The sequence below is a fragment of the Corylus avellana genome, chromosome ca5, assembly GCF_901000735.1.
Source record: "Corylus avellana chromosome ca5, CavTom2PMs-1.0".
NCBI lineage: Eukaryota > Viridiplantae > Streptophyta > Magnoliopsida > Fagales > Betulaceae > Corylus > Corylus avellana.
The window spans coordinates 3558378-3577896 of NC_081545.1; the positions used below are offsets into that span (position 1 = coordinate 3558378).

A 19519-nucleotide genomic window follows, 5' to 3' on the forward strand; every position below is an offset into this window, starting at 1 on the left:
AATTAAATTGAATTCAAATTTACTGACGTGTCAAATATTGACACGTCAGTAAATATTGACCTGTTATGTTCGACACGTCAGTAAATTTTGACGTGCCACTTTTGGCATGTCAAAAAATTTTTTTTGACGTGCCAGTTTCGACATGTCAACATTTGCTGACGTGGCAAAAAATGGCTACTGTTTGCCACGTCAAAAAATTGCCTTTTTTTGTAGTCAATTCCCCTCTTATCCGGTTCGGTCTAAGCTAAATATATGCTTGTAGTGGTCTACTTTAATATATTAACTGTTATTTTTCTTTACACTTTCTCAATATAGTACTCAAGACTCATAAGTGTATTCACAACAGCATGTCAGAATAATAAAAGGGCAAAGAGTAATTAAGCTGGATATAATAATTTGTAGTTGTTAGAATATATTATTTCCTTTATTAGAATATTTTATATTTCCGTTATTTAATTTGTAATGTAGGGTTTATTTCTTTCCTTATGTATTTTAGGGTTTAATTTGGTTTTCTTGGTCACTACTCATTATCTCTCTATAAATAGAGAGTTATCTAATATTGATTGATATAGTAAATATACAAGATGTAGCCCATACGTCTCTCTCCGCTTCCGCTCTCTTTTCTTTCTCTTTCATATTTTATATATATTTTAACAGTAGTCAATTATCCCTTTGATCGAGGTACTCGATCAGCACATGCATGTTTTTTTTTTTATATCGAGAAACCTCTCTAAGGCAGGGCCCTTCGGACTCACCCCCGCAAAGTAAACCCCGGCCCCGTGCACCGCATCCTCGAAAGTTTTCCTACACGGAACAGGGTAAGTCACTGGCTATTCACCAGAGGGGTGTGGCCCCAAGGGGGAGGTAGCACCTGGTGGGTTTCGAATCTGAGATCACTGAGGAGCAAACTCAGAGGGAATGTGCATACATATGCTGGCATAATTGATTCACAAAGTAAGCAATACATATATAATATGAGTGCTTCATCAATCGATATCCCAAGCAATGGTGTACATAATACGTACATGTAGAAAATGTGGAAAGAGGGAGGGGATAAAGGAGAGAGAGGATGTTGTCTAGTGGTTGCGATCGAAACAAGAACAATTTTTTTCCCGGTGCAATGTTGTGGGACTAATCTCTCCTCTCTCTTTAGTATTGATTCTTTGCTTGGGTATTCTTTTGAATCTCTCTCTTTTATTCAGCAAGGGGAAAACAGAAAAATGAAATTACAAATGAGGCGGGTCTTTCCCATTATTAATTCTTACGAAAGAAATTAAGAAAAAGAACGAGTGATGGGTCTTTTATGCTTGCTTTGGTTTTGGTATTGATATGTGTGGTGTGTTGTAACAAATGCAAATTCTACGATCACCAAAGAAGTAGAAAAGTGCAGAATAAAAAATAGTACAACCACACAAAACACCAAGATTTAAGTGGTTCGGCTTAACAAGCCTACATCCACTGGCGAAGACGATCCAAGAATAATTCACTAACAAAAAAGTAGAGTACAAAGAGTAGTACAAACAAACCACTCAAACCCAAAATCTCTAATACATCCTAATCTCATACAAAAAATATTAAATACAAAAGATAAAATATTCTCTAAAATTCTCTAAGCTTTTCAGCACTCCAAACATGAGATCAAACTGAAGAAAAATGATGTATCATTTCTTCTCTCTACAACACAAGTCTCTCTCGGCAACTTCAGCTTCTTTTTCTTTCTCTCTTTCTCAACTAAAGTTGCTGCATTCGCTTAATGACCGAATGTCTTCAACAATAAAGGCATTTTGTCAAAGCTTCTTGAAGAAGCTTAATGAATGAGAGACATATAGGCAAGTGAGAAATAAATGAAAACATAAAAGGATGAGGTCCACGGTAAGACTTGTGAAAACAAGTCACCTAATCTGACATGGTGTTTGGATTAAAAATTGATAATCTAAATAATTTGAGGGGGTGATAAAATTGAGATATTTTTGATTAGTTAAATTTGGAGTGTAAATCAGAATTTTCACGTTGAGTTACAACTATGACCAAATTCTTATAAGAAAGAGAAATAGCATTTGACTTTAAAATATAAAGGTCAAGATAGAAAGAATCAGAATTACATTACATGCCGTAGTTTAGAGTTTATTCTATTAAGAATATGCTATTTATACATCACATTCAAGCACATCATACTAAAAGTCAAGGACTACCATTAATTTTCTTCAAGTTCAGATACTATTTCAAAGTCAAAGACTATCACTTATATATCTACCGTTGAAGTCTATAACCTTTGTACATATAATAAAGCTCAAATAACTACATTTTATTTTTATTTATATGTTTACAATACAATAAGCTGCTATTTATAGCTAGGAGAATTACCGTAGATAAGAATAATATAAATAGACTTCAACTACGACTCAAATAAGTGATAGAATTCATCTTCAACTACCAGATGATGGGTAACTTTATTTGAACCATTTCTTGACTAGATAGCTCAAGGTACATTTTGTTGTTGCGAAAGGCCTATTTGCTTGTAGGGACGGTCTAGTTTCTTTGAACCATCTCTTGACTAACCAATAGGTCAAGCGAAGTAAGTCGATCAAGACGATTATTGCTATTATTATCTTGGCTAAGGTGGAAGCATTTTTACCAGTATACGACGTCGGAGGTCCAATCAACAAAAGCCCGCAAATATAACTTGCTCCCATGCAACGCACAGCGATCCCTAGCAATGCTTTGAGTGGAAACTCATCCATAGCCAAAATAATCACTGTAAGCGATACAAAAAATCCAATAGTGTTGGGAACCATGAATGGAAGGAAGTCCAGGAGTTTACTGTATAAGTTGCCTTCATAAGGGACTTGTGAAATGTATCCATAATCGTCTTGTGAAATATTGTCTTTTGGATTGCCTTTTGAATCGTCGTCTTTGCTAGAAACGCCAAGCGGAGGACTTAATATGGCTTGATAGGTCATAGTTGCAATAAGTACAGCCACAACCAGCAAAGCATTTTGAGTTTGTGATGGTGAATTTTTCACTTCCTCTGCTAACGTTTTCAAAAATGTCAAAGGGTTCAGAAGTTTAATGTGAGATAATAAGAACTGACTGAGAGTCTGGGGAGTACTAGTCTCGGGAGGCAGTTGTGTCACTGAGATCTGCCTGTGAAGAAATACTTGAGCTGGTTCAACGTGTTGAACCTCTGACGCTCTCAAGGCTTTTGCACGCAGAAGCAAATCCCTGAGCATCAAATCAGTGGGTTCACCCACCATTTGGTGTATCACATCAGACACATCCAAAGCAGTGAAGCCACTCTTGTTGGTTAGATTCACAAGGACTGGTGCTTTTAGTTGGCTACCATCACTACCAAGTAGCAATTTCACAACCTGTAAGAGCACTCACAAAATTCGAAGATGTTAGATCAACAGAGTTTACTGGGTCATGATAAATGTGAGAAGATTGAAGAGTTAATGATGTTTATATATGCATGAAAGTTAAGGATTTTTGTTCTTGAACTTAATTGTTTCAATTTAATCATTCCTTTAATTTGCTGTTGGAGGATTGAATTGCTTGCATGAATATTTAATTTAGATTAAGTATATATAAGTAATAGACCGAGCCATGTAAATATTTTATTTCTATTCTTTTTCCCTCTCTCATTACTGTGCATATTTTCCGTTATTTTCTTAACTTCTTTTACCATTATAGTTTTCTTTAGAAACCAGCTGCAAAAAACTACGAACAAAATTACCCTACTGCAAGGCCATCTCTGTAATGCTCCAAATCCGAGGACATAAATCTTCATTAATTCTCAGGAGTCCTTTCAAATCTAACTTTCCCCAAAACTCTGGATTTGCCTTCCCATAGAATTTATCCGGTGAAAAAAAAATATGGTTATATTGTATATATTCAGTATACCCATTTTTTATTAATAAAATAATATAACGTTTTTTTAGTGAAAAAAGTTAACTTATTTTACAAAATTCTTGTCGTTTAAACAGTAAAAGACAAGAATGTGATAAAAAATTTAATATTGTTTAAACGATTTATACTTTTTCGTCGTTTAAATTGAAGTATAAAGGAATTAAACTGTTAAAGAAGATGTAAACCGATTTACATCGTATTAGTATTAAACGAAGACAATTCTCATTGGTTCTTGTTTAAGGACGACAAATTTTTTTCTATTGACAAACGACTTGAATTGATTTGCGTCGTTTTTTTCTTTTACTGTTTACCTCGTATAAAAAAGGACTGTTTTTTCTTTTTAGTGAAAACAAGGAGAAGATGTAAACCATTCAGACATAATTTGATCATATAATTGGTGAAGTCGATAATTCTTCCTTCAATGACTGTAGAGCTGCTGTACGTTTTGATATGGAGTACTGTTTGTATAAATAATACTTGACAAAGACAGGTTATAAATCAGCTACCAATCATTTTAATCCAGCACATCAATCATTAATATATTATCCTCCGTTGCTGATGAAGTCTTTTGAGGAGACGAGGTTGTTTGTCTTTTGTGTGGGTTTTTTTTTTTCTTTTTTTTTTTTTCTTTTTTTATAGAAAATGGCATGAGTGACGACCAATTATAGTTATTTTACATGACCAAGACCATCAAAGTATTTATTTCATGAGAATTGTTCATGAGGAGCTTAAACAATATTAATTAAGAATTAAGGTATTTTTTTAAGACTAATTAAGCCATAGCTTGACCAGACATTTAAGGATAATACTAATCAAATTTGTGTAAATAATTTTTTATTATGAAGAGTCGAATTCACACCCTAATATATGTCTAACCTCTTAAAAAAATTTCTTAAGACCATTAAATCATGCCACCAATGGTGTTTCCTCGCCTTTAGTCGTTGGTGCTTTATATCGTCATTATTTAGAATGCAAAAATAAATAAATAAAAAATAAAAAATTGGAGTTATGTAGAGTGAAAGATGGCATAATTTACCTGAATCTGCTTCCTAGCAACTGCAAGGTGTAAGACAGTGTTGCCATCTTCATCCCCAGCACTCAAAATTTGCTGCATGTTAAGCTGCTTCACTATATCAAACATGGCTTCAAAGACCTCAAATTGGTTGTACTTCACGGCTATGTGAAGCGTAGTCTCGCCTCTTAGCGTCACTTCTCTGATGCAGTCGGGGGAAAAGCCAACCAATTCCCTAATGACTTGAATCCTCCCAGTTGCAGCTGCACAATGAAGAGAAGTCCTTCCATCGCTGCTCTTGAGAAGGGCAAGCTCACGGCTAAACTTCAATAGCTCTCTCACTGTTTCCTCAAACCCATTTGCAGAGGCTATGTGTATTGCGCTAAACCCGCCCTTGTCCAATCTGGTGGCTAAATCTGGTTTAAGCTTCAGTAGCTCCCTCACAAACTCTGTTTGCCCACGCATGGCTGCAATGTGTAGGGCAGTTTCAGGGTACACGGCTACTGAACTTCTATCCAGTAAGAGGGAGTCCTCTTCGAGTAATCTTTTCAGTTCAATAACGTTTCCATTAAGCGCTGACTCCACCAATCTGGGATCCATCCCTGTAATGAAATCAACATTCAACAAGCTTCAAACGAAGAAGCTAAAAAATAAAGCAGATGAATGAGCACGAGAAAAACTACTCCAAGACCTTGACTTTTAAAGTCAAGGTGTGGCAGCTCAATTATTAGAAGGCGGCCCCAATTAATAATTGATAATAATTATCAAAAAAATAAAGGTTTATTCTATAAAAAAATATATGTATATGAAAAAAAGTATATATATATATATATCTTTTAAACTACAAAAAAATTATCAATGTCTTTATTGACCCCGTAATAGAAAACTCTATATTATAAAAGCAAAAGCTGCAATAAATCCTTAACCTGAAATGTTAAAATGCTGATTAAATGATTAAATTTATTTTTGTTATCAATTTAAGTTTTTAAGAAAAGTAATAATTTAACTTGGTATTAAAATCAAAAATCATGAATTTGAACCTTAATTTCGTCATTTATTTCTTATTTTAATTAAATATTTTATTTTTTATGATAAATTATTATACAAACTTTTAAAATAAATAATAATTTAACCCAAAAAGAGAAAATAGGAAAAGAGAAACAGAAACAATGAAGTAAGGATATACATCAAGCAAGAAGAACGTGGCTTATTCAAGCTCATGATTTATCTTTTCCATTACACCAATGCTTTTTTGTGTCTAATAAAGTGCTGGAAAGCAACAAGTGCGGAACATGTCATCATTTGTCCTGCACACTGGCCACGTGAACATTGACAGTATCTGACCGAAATCTGAATACATACATGCACCAGTTATTACTTATTTGAGTTGCAGCCAACAAATTAAAAGAACGTAATTTTTTTTAAAAAAAAAAAAAAAATTATAATTTTTAATAAGACATATGAATATGTGTCAATTTTTAAAAAAGGTTGACAGAAATTTTCATCAATTTATGAACGAAGGTGCTATTTTTATTTTTAATTATAAATAAAGTATTATTTATGATACAAATTGAAATTTATAAGTGAAAAATAAAAAAATAAAATAAAATTATTAAATTATAAGGGTTAAAAGTATTTAACCCCAATTTTAATTAAAAAAAAAAAATACTAATAACTTTCACGGTCATTTTTGAAACGTGTAAAATTTCTCTTCAGCTATAGCTCTGTGTGAAGTATTGGGTCTAAGAATTAAATAAATTATATAAAATAATTATTAAACAAAATATTTCAAAAAGTTTAAGTGAAATAAGTGTAAATGTTGGCAAATAATGCTACATTTACACCTACGTACACTTTTTTAAACAATTTTTTTATATTTATAGATGGCTTTTAAAACCACTATTAAATATGATATGAATCTTTATTAAATTTTTATTCAATGATAATTTTAAAAGTCATTTATAGAAATTGTGTAAAAAAAATAGGAATAAGTATAACATTTCTCAATATTCACTACGTTGAGACTAGTCACATATATTTGTTGCTAATACTTTGATGTAGTATTTAAGCTGCGTAAAAAAATTGTATTTTCAAAATTATAATTTTTTAATAAGTAACGTTAAACAATATATTTTCTGCAATTTTATTTAAAATTACATTTTTTTTTTAATAAAATAATAATTCCATACGCACCCTCAATTATGGACGGTGACCAAGAAAAACTTTCTTGGTCAACTCTCTTTCCGATGGCTTAGCTTGTTTTTCTCTTTTTAGCCCACTTGACGCTTTCTTTCACGCACAGCCACAAATATCATCATCTTTTGCTTTGTTTTTTCTTTTTTGTCTTTCTTGGTTTTATTATTTAATTCCCACTTACTTGAATTAGTCTATTATTTAATCTCATGTTTTAATAATTAAATAATATTTTTCAATTAAATACAAAATGCAAGAATTAGATAAGACTTCTTCTTATCTAATTCTTGCATTTTTATACTTTTATTAATAGGTCAACTATAATTTGATCTATTTAATTAAACGAGTCATACCCCGCAACTTTAATCTATCAATTTTATCTTGAGTTTTTTAACCCTACTTTTTTAGTACACCTACTTTTGAATGTGTAGTTCGAAAAGAGGATGACTTAATGATTATTGATTCGCTGGATTAAGAAGTAAAAATTTTGGCAGATTGGGACAATCCATGCTACCAAAAACACAGAAATGCTACTCCCACTTCCAAATGCACGTTTTATGACATGATAGTGAAAATCATCATTATATTTTAAATTCATTAGTTATTTTTACTGCCACATAAGAAAATGTACGCTAAAAAATATAAGAGAGAATGTGTATAACATTTCTCGATTGAGCGATTGCTTGTAAACTTACATTTTATTTAACATAATGGTAAGAGGCTGAGGCTCTAAACTAAACTTGAAGTTCATAGATCGAAACAAGTTATTTTGTAAAGGAAAATGCTTCATTTTTTCTTTTGATTATTTTATCATCTTCTTACTTTTTAAAACTATCATTGGATTTGTGAAGTCATATAAGTCGTACACATGAGTTCCACAGATCAAATGATAATTTTAAAAAGTAAAAGTAGAACGAGAAAAAAAAAAAAAGTATAGTGTTGAGGAGAGAAACACAAGTGCGTATTAAAAAAGTAGCATGTTACAATCGAAAATTAAGTATATTTTTATCAAGTTCTTATTTTCCATGTTGTAAAAAGTTTTGAACCAATTAAAAAGTGAACTTTTTAAACACACCCTCACAACAAACTCTTTAAATCTCTCTCTAATTTATTTAAATATTTCTTTTAATTCTTTCTTTATTGTTTCTTTATCCTCATGGTAGTTGGAAGATTTACTCTTATGGTAATCCATTCCCCGCCCTCCTAATAATTATTTTTTCCTTCTAGTAGAGTGAATGTTAAATTTGGAATTGTAATTCATTAATCATAGGTAAGACAATATTAATCACAAAGTACGTAAATTACATAATATCTTTCCATAAATTACATGATAATACATCTTTTGTTCAACAGAAGCAACTAATTCATACAACATAATATTTAAATCTCCACAAGCAAATTTGCTTGTGGGATAGTTGTGTGAATGTTATGTTGTTATGGTATGTCAAGTTCTTACAAATTTGCTTGTGGGAACAAAACAAGCTGTGTTTGGCAAAGGACCGGACCGGACTAGACTCAAAAATCAAAAAAATTATTCTCAAAATCAACTCTAACATTCTTACTTTCTACATCATATCAATAATTTTTTATTACTATTTTAATTATTACAAAACAAATTTTTTCACTTTTTTATATAATATATTCTTACTTTTTTTGTCTCATCTCAATCAAATCTACTGTAGTACTGTTTCACTCCCTTTTTTTTTTCATTCAATTGCAAAACAAAGCCAAAAATTTCTGTCATTTGGCACTTTATAGCTAGGCTAATACATGCACAGCCACAACCAGCAAAGCATTTTGAGTTTGTGATGATTGACTTTTTCGCTTCCTTTGCTAACATTTTCCAAAATCTCAAAGGCTTTCGAAGTGAAACAGAAACAATGAAGTAAAAGGACATGACTCTCAAATGCGAGAAGAAGCACGTACACCTATTAAATTGTTTCCCTCCTTCTCGTTTTATCTCAATAGAACTGCATTATACCACGTACGTACGTACGGCTTATTCAAAGCTCATTTACACCACTGCTTTTCTTTCTTTGTCCAAGAAAGTGTGAAAAAGTGACAAGTGCGTAACATCGCATCATTTGTCCTGGACACTGACTGTATCACGTGAACGATTGACAATATCTGACCCAAATCCGAATAACCATAGTAGACATGTATTAATGTATAGTTAGGCCTTGTTTGTTAAAATTTTTGGCACTATTCATTTTTTATCATACTATTCATTTCAATTTTTTTAAAAAAAAAATATTCTTACTTTTATATCAAATTATTTACTTTTTATATCACATCATTTACTTTTTATTACTATTCAAATAAAAAAATCATTACAAAACAAAATTTTTTACTTTTCAATACTAATTATTATTATTTTTATTTTTTTCTCTTTTTATTTTTTTCTCCTTATTCATAAATAATGCAGTGAAAAATGAACAGTACTAGAGTTTAACAAACACCCCCTTAATTTGGGTTCGTTGGTAAGCGAATGATTGTTGAATTCCTGGGAATTTGGCCCTACCTATCAAACTTTCTAGTGGATCCCTATTACACCTATGCTTTTTTCTGTCCAAGAAGTATGGAAGATGACAAGTGCGATTCTCCGGCCAAAGCAAACTCTGCACACTGTCACTCGATCACGTGAACGATTGATAATTTACTTGAGTGCTTGACGATTCTATTTACTAGGCGTGCATGTTATGCTTCCAAGAAATAAGGAAATCGCCCACCAAAACACCAGTAGAATGTACATCCATCTGTCTTCCAGAGTTTCAGCCGGTCAGAATCACAAAAGGCTGAGAGGCAAACACATCCTCCTCCATTTCATTTGTTGATTAGTTTGTGGGACAAAATTGTCCATTAAAAATAGAATTACAATTTTGCCCTTCAAATTTCAACCAATGGATTCCTCCCTATTTCATTTATCTCATTCTTTAGAAGGAAAATAATCATCTCCATTTTAAATTTCATCAATTTTTTCTATTTAGTGTATTTTGAAGGATAATGCATTTAGTGCATGTAATATCATCATTAAAATTTTAGGACGACACTACCTTTCAAAATACACTAAATGAAGAAAATAAAAGAGATTTGAAATGGAGAGGATTCTTTTCTTTCCTATAGGCATGGCCCCATATTCTGAGCACCTTCATGTTTAGTTAATTTAGTGCCAAGAATATTTTTTAAAGTCAGAAATTAATAATAAAAAAATGCCTCGTTTTTTAGAGGTTTGATAAAGGCACAACACAAACCCAACTCAAAACCAACTTCTCTCCTACGTGACATTTTTTTTTTTAAAAAAAAAAAAAAAATTTGAATTTTAAACCATTCAGATCGTCTTTTCCCCTTTCAGATCCAAAAATCCTCTCTCTATGGTTTAAATTCAAACTTTTATTTTTTTAAAAAATAATGCCACGTAGAAGAGAAGTTGGTCCTAAGTTGAGTTTGTGTTGTGCCTTTAAGATTTTCCCCTTTTTTATTGGATATGACGTGACAAAGTAATAGATTTTGTTAAGCTACTAAAAAAAGATTTTAAGGAATAAACTGTTATTTTGATCTATCTTGAAAACTTATAAATTATTTTTTATACAATAAGGAATGATTTGTAATATAGGCCAACTACATGGACTTATAAATTATTTTTTATACCACAAAGAGTGATTTGTAATTTAAGCAAACCACATCAACCGATTTGATATTTATCCCTAAAAATAATAAAAAAGTCACTCTCATGCCTTTGATCTCTTTTTTGAATTAACTAGTTCTTTTTTGGGGTTCTTGCATGTACCAAATCCATCAAATGGGTTTACAAAGTTTTGTAATTCTCACACAAGTGAACTAATTAAGCCTATCAGTCAGTGTCTTGTTCTCAGACTACACTATCTGGTAGCTTTTATGAATATTACTAAGTTCTCTGTTCTTTTCAAATCTTTAATGTTTATGTGGGTAGAAGATTTTTCCTCTTCGATCGATTCAATGTTTGTGTAGGGAAGTCAGGTTTTGTTCGCGCACTGTACCCACTTTATTTGCATAGAAAATGCATAATTAAAAAAAAAAAAATCAATAATTATAAAATAAAAATGTGATATATAGTTGATTACGTAGTGCAAGACGGTGGGTTTGTACATTGTTAAAATCACCACTTATCTCAAAAGTTTAAGCTAATAAGAAGAGCTAAATTTAATCACTTAATCATTAGTTTAACACTCTCCCTCACGTGTGAGCCCACACTTCCTTTTAATAGGTGAGACCCAACACTCAGGACCTTTGGCTCTAAAACTATGCTAAATTATCATTTATCCCAACAACTTAAACTTATAGAAAGAGGTAAATTTAATCATTTAATCATTAGTTTAACACATAATTGTGAATTCACACGCCGTTGATGCTTGCTTGATGCCATAGATAGATTTATGAAGGCGGCAAACAAAATCAAGCTGATTAGAATCAATAAAGCTTCAGGGTTGCTCCATAAACACACTTTTTAATCCAAGAAGCCATGAAGAAAGGTATTTGAAACATTAAACTGTTGAATAAGCTTGAGGACCCATGAAGAAAGGCATGTTTTGTTGCAAGTAATGGTGTGCCATGAGGATTTCATTTAGGCTTGAGGACCCAATTTTCGGGTACATGCCCCATTCTCCATCAAATTCGCTTCCGATAACGAAACATTTCTTGTGCCACACTGCTCAGAGTTGGCCCGATCCGCTCGTTCAACATTTTTTTAACCCAACTTTTCCACGTGCTTACCACATGTCCACAGGTAAGTTTCCCATATACAAAATGATGGTGCATCACGTGGATTGAGACCATGGTTATGATATATAGCTCAATTGGTCAAAGACATAGCATTAACTCAAAGTATTCCATTCAAACTAATAATTTTTCTTTTAATTTAGCATTACTCAAAGTTAAAGGTTCTGTTTGGCAAAGGTTTTGGGTATTTTTACTACAGCATAAATTAATTTATATGATGTTACAAAAAAAAATAAAAAATTTATATGAAGAAAAAAAGTAATAATATTTAATATGAAAAAGTAAAAAAATTTATTTTATCGTAATTTTTTATTTGAATAATAATAAAATGTAATTGATATAATATAAAAAAGAAATGATATAATTTATTTTATTTTTAACCATTTTTTAACTATCTCTATAATAAATAGGTGATATCATCATTGAATTTATACATAGAATTCACATCAGTCCAAAAAATTTAATGATTAATATGTTAAATTTGTAAAATAAGATGAAAAAAATATTAACATAAATCATTGCTCGATATAAAAAGTTTAAATGTTGAGAGATTGAATTTTTTTTTATTTTTTTTTATAAGACTATTCATAAAAATACTATGAATCATTGCTCAATCTCTCAATCACCTTTTGAGAGATTAAATCATTGCTCAAATTTTTATTTTTTATTTTTTGGGTTCCATTAAAGTCTTTTTTGCCAAAAAGGCTCGAAAGATGACAGCTATAGAGCAATTTATTTAACTCCACACAAACACCACACCCCACCCCCCCAAAAAAAAAAAAAAGGTCATCATCACACAATCACCATCTGAGATTCTGAGGCCAAGGCATCTCAAGATATGGTTTCAAAAACAATAAAATTACACACCAAGAATATACAGTAATTCAACTAGTAATGTTGGACAGTGACGTTGCACCGGATAACCGAGTATTGGGCAGGAATGTCCAAGAAATATGTCTCGAAAGTAGCATAACCTCTAGCAAACCGGAATTTTCCCGTTCCGGCGACCACCGAAACCTCTCTAACAGCCTCAAATTTCTTGCTAATACCTTGCAATTGTATGGTGCTTCCGTTGTACTCCTTATTTGTGAACACTATCGACACCATAACATGCGAATTCAACCCGTCCAACCCCGCCGTCACGTACATCCCCTGTGCCTGCCCAACTCTGGCTGAATTCCGATCTGGGGTTTTGGTGATGTTGTCGTCGGTGACATAGAGGGTTCCGAACTGGGCAAATGTCCAAGCCTTGCCGGCAATACCTGCAACTGGGACGGCCGTGGCATTGGCGGCGCCGAAGGCCGAGATGTCTTGCAAGTATAAGGATAGCTTCGTTTCTTTGAGGTCCGTACCTTCGACTAAATATATGGTCATCGCTGCAACCAATACTAACAATAAATTGGGAAGTGCCATGGGAGATGGCCGGAGATGCTGGTCGGCCAGCTAATCAAGCAACCAAGAACTAGGCTTCCGTTATTTTGTGGTTGGTATGTAATGTGTTATATATTGTCTCTATTTATAATAACGAGTGATTATTTTTTATTATTATTATCATTTTATTTTTCTGCAGGGAAAATACTAAAAGCGCGCATTCACGCGCCAAAGGCTACTTTGGCTGGCCATGATTAACTCTTTTAATCTAAAAATTGATATGAGTTGCTAAAAAAAAATTTACTTTTTTACTTCTGGTAATGACTTTGAAATGTAAGTAATTTAAAAACGAAAAATATTTAGTTAAAGTGAATAGTTAAAATAAAAATGTAATGTTTGCGCTTTAAAAAAGTTGTAATAGAAAATATTAGTTTTTAACTGGATATTTTTTTTAAAAAAGAAAATTGCCTAGCCATTTTAAAGAGAAAGGGTTGGTTGCATTCTTTTGTAATCTCAATACAAGGTAGGCAGTGAAAATCAACTGTCAGGGTGGTTAAAGTAGTATTTACTCGGTTTGAGACTCAGAGTAATGTTAGAAGAATGATTAGAGTTCTCCTTAATTGTGTCCTTCCGAGTCCCAAATATGAAGTGACTTTTAAAATGAGTAATGCGAAGGATTATCTTTTTATCTTTCTAAATTTGATGTAATTGGTGATTTTGAAAGTCATATCAACTTTATAAAGATAAAAAGATGATCTTTAGTATTATTCAATTTTTTTTTGTTTAACATTAATCTTCGAGGTTAAAAAACCCTTGGGCAATCTCAGCCTTTCAACCAAACTACTGTTTGATTTACCACGTGGAAGCCTTGTCTTGAAAAAATCAGCAACGTACGCTATAAGATAATGAAAAACAAAGAATTTTATATTATCTTATGGTGTTGTCAAACAACTTGTTTCAAGCCATAAAGCTATATATTGTATTATTAGCTTTTACTCTTCGTTCTTGAAAGTGCGACCTTAATGAAGTTAGTTGCTATAGTCTAATTCTAAGAAGTTGCGTGTCACAAGATTCAATTGCACCAAGTTATATACTACAGAAGGCACGAATCAACCTTTAAGGACAATGCTCTTACGTGATTTTATAGCATTGTGTGATCTTTCTATATTCCACCTTTCATTTATTTTAATTTATTTATTCTATTGTTAATTTTCATATTTATATTATTCTATTTCAATAAAAATTTTGTGCAACATCCAAAATTATTTCCAACATAGTCTAACCATAATTAAGACAGAATTCTACCATGACTAAGATATACAACATCATGATAATATTCTTAAGGCACAGCTGCTGACCAAATTTGCAATGATGATTCGAGTAACCTACTTGCAATATATATATATATATATCATGTAATTTTTTTTTTCCCAATGTGCAAAGCATTGAATTTGATTATACTTATATTATATGAGCATTGATAAACTGCACACATAAACGCCCTATTGGATAAAACAATCGAACTTTGGCAAACAAATCTTTTCCTAATTATCTGCAATCTTCTTCTTTATTAATTGTTATCAATCATGTTGGTCGTGGGACTAGTTCACATTATACTTTATTCTTGGAACAGATCTACATACCAAACCCACTGAGCAAGATATTCACCGAATCCGGCCGTGGGTATACTATTCCTATAATTTTGAATAAATTATACTTTTCTCTATCAAACCATCACCTTATTTATAATTCTCCTATTAATATTAGGATAAAGTTTCCCTTCAAATTAGATTGAAAGAATTTCCTTCAACCTGATCTATAAAAGTGACATGTATCTCTTGAACATGTAAAATGCACATGTTTTTTTAATAGCATGTACAAAGTTGAAATAAATTTTATTGAAAACTTATGTGCATTTCACATGTTATTAATATTATATTTTAAATTGATTTGATTGAATTTTGAGTCTTAATTTAAAAAGATTTATTGCAATATCTTCTCCATTTAAATCAAACAATAAATTTGGAACAAGAATTCCTACAATTGGAGCGTCCGAATTGCAGATACTACAGAGCCACCTATCTCAAATAGGAGCAGGTGGACCTGTCCCCAATAGGTAGTTCAATCGGCTGGGACCACGCCTAACGAAGTGGAGGTCACTAGGTTGAATCCCCCTCACCCTCTTATACGGACATGTCAAAAAAAAAAAAAAAAAAAAAAGAGCAGGTGGACCCATGATCTTTCTCTATGAAATGTCTGAGTTACAATATCTCTTATTTTATTTTTTACAAATTTACTATTAAATTTGGAAACTTATATGTGGTCTTACATATTGAATGGTAAGTTTGTCCATTTCTTATATAGAGATAGGTAAAAGATGAAAACCAAATTACCTTCGATTAGATCAGTTTTTCATTAAGGATTCATAACTTGAGTTCTTCTCCTATTTTACTCAATCCTTGATAGAATCTTGAATTTTTTTTTTTTTTTTTTTTTTTTCAGAAAAGTTGTTAATTGTGTTTAATTTATTTGTCTTTGCGATTCCAATGCGCCACGTTGCATCAAATCAATAGTAACCTAGGAATTAAAAAAAACAAGCACCATTTTATTCAAGTTCACAAACTCACAACTTACAAACCGGAAAGCCGTTGAAATGGCTACACAACCTCTCTCAAGTAAGAGGGAGTCCTCTTGAAGTAATCTTTGCAGTTCATTTTCAATGATGTTTCCATTAAGCGTTGCCTCCACCAACCTGGAATCCCTCCTATTTTTTTTATTTTATTTTATTTTTATATGGAACTAACCTAGGGACAATGGATACTATATTCCATGGATTCTGCTGCGCTGAAGGTGAAGTAAGCGAAGGAGAAACGGGAACAACTAAGTAATGATATGATTCTGAAATCCAAGAATTATTGGTTCCAAGGAATTGTTTTTCCTTTATATCATTAATAGAACTGCATTAAACCACGTATGGCTTTATTCAACAACCTCATTCATTCTTGTCAATTTTTTTTGCTTCAACAAAGTATGAAAATTGACGTGCGCGGGTTCTGCAGCCAAAGCAAAACTATGAAATTTAAAGTAATAGAAATGTCATTTTGTTTTCTGTTATTATAAGTAAGATTCACATGGGTGAAGGTACGAGTCTTAAAGACTTAATGGTTAGAATAATGTTAGGGACCATCTTTTTATCCTTCTAAAGCTGATATGATGGTCCTTAGCATTACTCTAATGATTAATTTTACCAAAACATGAATAAAAGATAAATAAGAGAATATGAAATAGCAAGTCCTTAATTTCACGTATGGCCATGTGTTAACTGTTAAGCATTGGGTCCAAGAATTAAATAAATTATATGATAAAAAAAGTATTAAATAAAATATAATCTCATAAGGTTTAAGTGAATTAATTTCAAACGTTTGCTTGTAGAGACGTACTGGTCGCATATATTGGACGTACATCAAAATATATAGTCTATCCTTTCCTTCAACAAACACCATTAAAAAAAAACTTGATTAATTACAATAGTCTGTATCCTATTGTAAACTTGAGTTTTGTTTAATGCATTTCTCTTCATAATTAATTAAAAAAACAAAAACAAAAATAAAAAACACAACAACAACAACACAACTTTTCCACTTGCTTACATTATAAGGTAAATTTACGATATTCAAAATTTGGGCCCCATCAATATTTTCCACTAGTAATGCTGCACTGTCACGTTGCACCGAATAACAGCGTGGTGGGTAGCAACATGGTAGGAATATGTCTCAAAGGTAGCATAGCCCCTAGCAAACCGGAATTTCCCTGTCCCAGCCACCACTGAAACCTCTTTAACAACCTCAAATTCCTTGCTAACTCCTTGTATTTCCAAGGTGCTTCCACTGTATTCCTTATTTGTGAACACAATTGATATCATCACATGTGAATTCAGCCCGTCCAATCCCGCTATCACATACATGCCTTGTGCACGGCCAACTTCCGGTGAATTTGAAGCTGCGCTTTCGGTGATAAAGTCATCGGTGACAGACGGTTCCGAATTGAGTGAATGTCTGAGCCTTGCCGGCAACACCTGCAACCAGGATGACCATGGCATTTCCAGCCCCGGGGGCCGAGATGTCTTGGAAGTACAATGATAGCTTGGTTTCTTTAAGGTCGGTAGCTTTTGCTGAATATATGGCCGTGGCTAGAACCAAATACTAAAAATAAATTGGTGAGTCCTTTTAGTAGAAAGTTTTGTGCCATGGGTGGATTATGCTATATAGAAATGACTTTTGAGTAGTTTGTATTTCTGAGTTCTTAGTGTTATGATCTCTATTTATAAATATTAGGTGAGGGAGATGTTTTTTCTTTCGTATGTAGCTGGAGCTAGAAACTAGAAGAGGGGATTAGGGGGCCTTGTTGTCTAGTATTCAAATGATTCTCTATTTTGTTATCTTGCTCTCTTATTAAATAAATCAAGGAAATGCGATAGTATTCAAGCCTTTCTGGCTTTGTTTACTAGTTTTTGTGCATACCCATTAATTGTACATCGTGACTATGACATATATTCTGAACATAGGAAAAATATGCACAGATAGTAGCAAAATTATACCTTAGTTTGTTTTCTCCACGATGTTAAAAACACTTGAGTAGTTTGAATTGGACTCAAAACCTGCTAAGAAATTGAATTTTCAGGTTTTACTCATTTGACTACAACTGTATGTATGTATGTATGATTCGGGTTGTTGATATTTTATACCAATTAAACATGGGATGATGAGAACATAATGTATTCTAATGTGTGAAAATTGAATTAATTTACCAATGACAATCAGCAATAAGACAAGGAAGGTGAGTATCATTTTTTTGGATTAATTAGACCCAGGTCCTTTAATAAGAACGAGAGTCAAGCCCAATATTCAAGGTCATCTTTAGGAGCGAGAGGATCTATGCGGGTATATCCTACAAGAATGAAGCTAGCGAGGAACCGATAAAAGTATTTGGTGCGCGCAGTGACACAATGTTTGTGGTGCTGTTGTGCATCAGTGGGTTTCAAGACATAAAGATATCAATAATATGAATGAATTACTCGGAATGCTTCATCAATCGATATCCCAAACAATGATGTACATTATACATACAGAAAATGAGGAATGGAGGGAGTGGCTAAGGGAGATATAATGTTACCCTGTGGTTGCAGAACATGACCAATTTTTTTCCGGTGCAGCGGTAAATGATTAATCCCTGATCTTCTCTCTTAGTATTGATCATACTTTGCTTGAGTACTATTTTGGATTTTTCTCTTAGGTTAAATGCTTTGAGCACTTTCTAATTAGCCTGTGCTTTGGTTGTTATCGTTAAATATGGTTCAGGAAGCTACAGATGTTCAATGGCCTTATGGCCGTACAGCAACTATACGTATCGGTCCATCATTGACTGGTGGGCCATTTTCGTTGAATCGTGAGGATGAGCCTAATGAACTTCTTTGGTCGGGCCTTTTCTCAACTTGACATTTAATGTGGGCCGATCTTCTCAGGGTATCCAAGAGAATGGCCCTCAACGCAAATACCTGGTTGAAGGTCACTGTAAATTACTTAAAAGAGTAATGCAATAGATACTCCCCAGCTTTCTCTCCCTCTTTTTTATTCTTAACACCTGGGTCTTCAAATATTTAGCTAAATTTTAATTAAAACACCATCTTCTTCTATTTTAATTACCTACTTTTTTAAGGTACTTACATCCGATTTAGCATCTTAGTTATCCACTTTCACTTTTTCATTTAAATATTATTTCTCTATTCTTTCTCCAACAATCATATTTTTAAAAATTTGTCATCTCCTAACACTCATATTTTTCTAAAGTTGTCTTTTACTAATGATTATATTTTTTTAAAAAAATTATTTTCTAAATTGTCATATTTTTTTTTTTTTTTAATTTTGTGTTTTTGTGTTTTTGTGTTTTTTTTTTAAAATATAGGGTTAAATACACTTTACATCTCAAAGTTTGAATCGATTTTCAATTTGACATCTAATGTTTCAATTTTTACAAGGGTTAAATACCAAATACCCCCTGGGGTTTGCTAACTTTATTTTTACCCCCTGGGATTTCATTTTTATCACAGGACCCCCCTGGGTTTTGATAAAAGACCAAGTTAGTCTATCCGTTAGTTGACCATTAGGACTGACACGTGGACCAATCAGATGTTGACACGTGGCACCTATTTAATTTTTTTAATTTTTTTTTAACTAAAAAAAATGTTTTTTTTTTAAAAAAAAGAAAAGAAAAGAAAAACAATTG

General features: G+C 32.3%; 2 protein-coding genes and 1 pseudogene across 2 annotated transcripts; all 3 read right to left on the reverse strand.

The window, feature by feature from the left end:
- Positions 1–2438: 2438 nt before the first annotated feature.
- Positions 2439–5595, reverse strand: LOC132181525 (ankyrin repeat-containing protein BDA1-like). Its single transcript, XM_059594782.1, has 2 exons — positions 4943–5595; positions 2439–3368 (listed from the first exon to the last, which is right to left on the reverse strand). The coding sequence occupies exons 1-2, from the start codon at positions 5516–5518 to the stop codon at positions 2451–2453; spliced, it is 1494 nt and encodes a 497-aa protein (XP_059450765.1). The 5' UTR covers positions 5519–5595; the 3' UTR covers positions 2439–2450.
- A 7021-nt stretch (positions 5596–12616) lies between these two features.
- LOC132183401 (dirigent protein 2-like) lies at positions 12617–13292 on the reverse strand. Its single transcript, XM_059596832.1, has one exon. It carries the CDS (start codon positions 13277–13279, stop codon positions 12755–12757), a length of 525 nt encoding a protein of 174 aa, XP_059452815.1. The 5' UTR covers positions 13280–13292; the 3' UTR covers positions 12617–12754.
- A 3648-nt stretch (positions 13293–16940) lies between these two features.
- Positions 16941–17485, reverse strand: LOC132181564 (dirigent protein 2-like; annotated as a pseudogene).
- Positions 17486–19519: the final 2034 nt, after the last annotated feature.

Coding starts and splice junctions, on each gene's coding strand:
- LOC132183401 (XM_059596832.1), bottom strand. CDS start 13,279: ATGGCACTTCCCAATTTATTGTTAGTATTGGTTGCAGCGATGACCATA.
- LOC132181525 (XM_059594782.1), bottom strand. CDS start 5,518: ATGGATCCCAGATTGGTGGAGTCAGCGCTTAATGGAAACGTTATTGAA. Junction 3,369..4,942: donor TTGCTAGGAAGCAGATTCAG/GTAAATTATGCC, acceptor GTGCTCTTACAG/GTTGTGAAATTGCTACTTGG.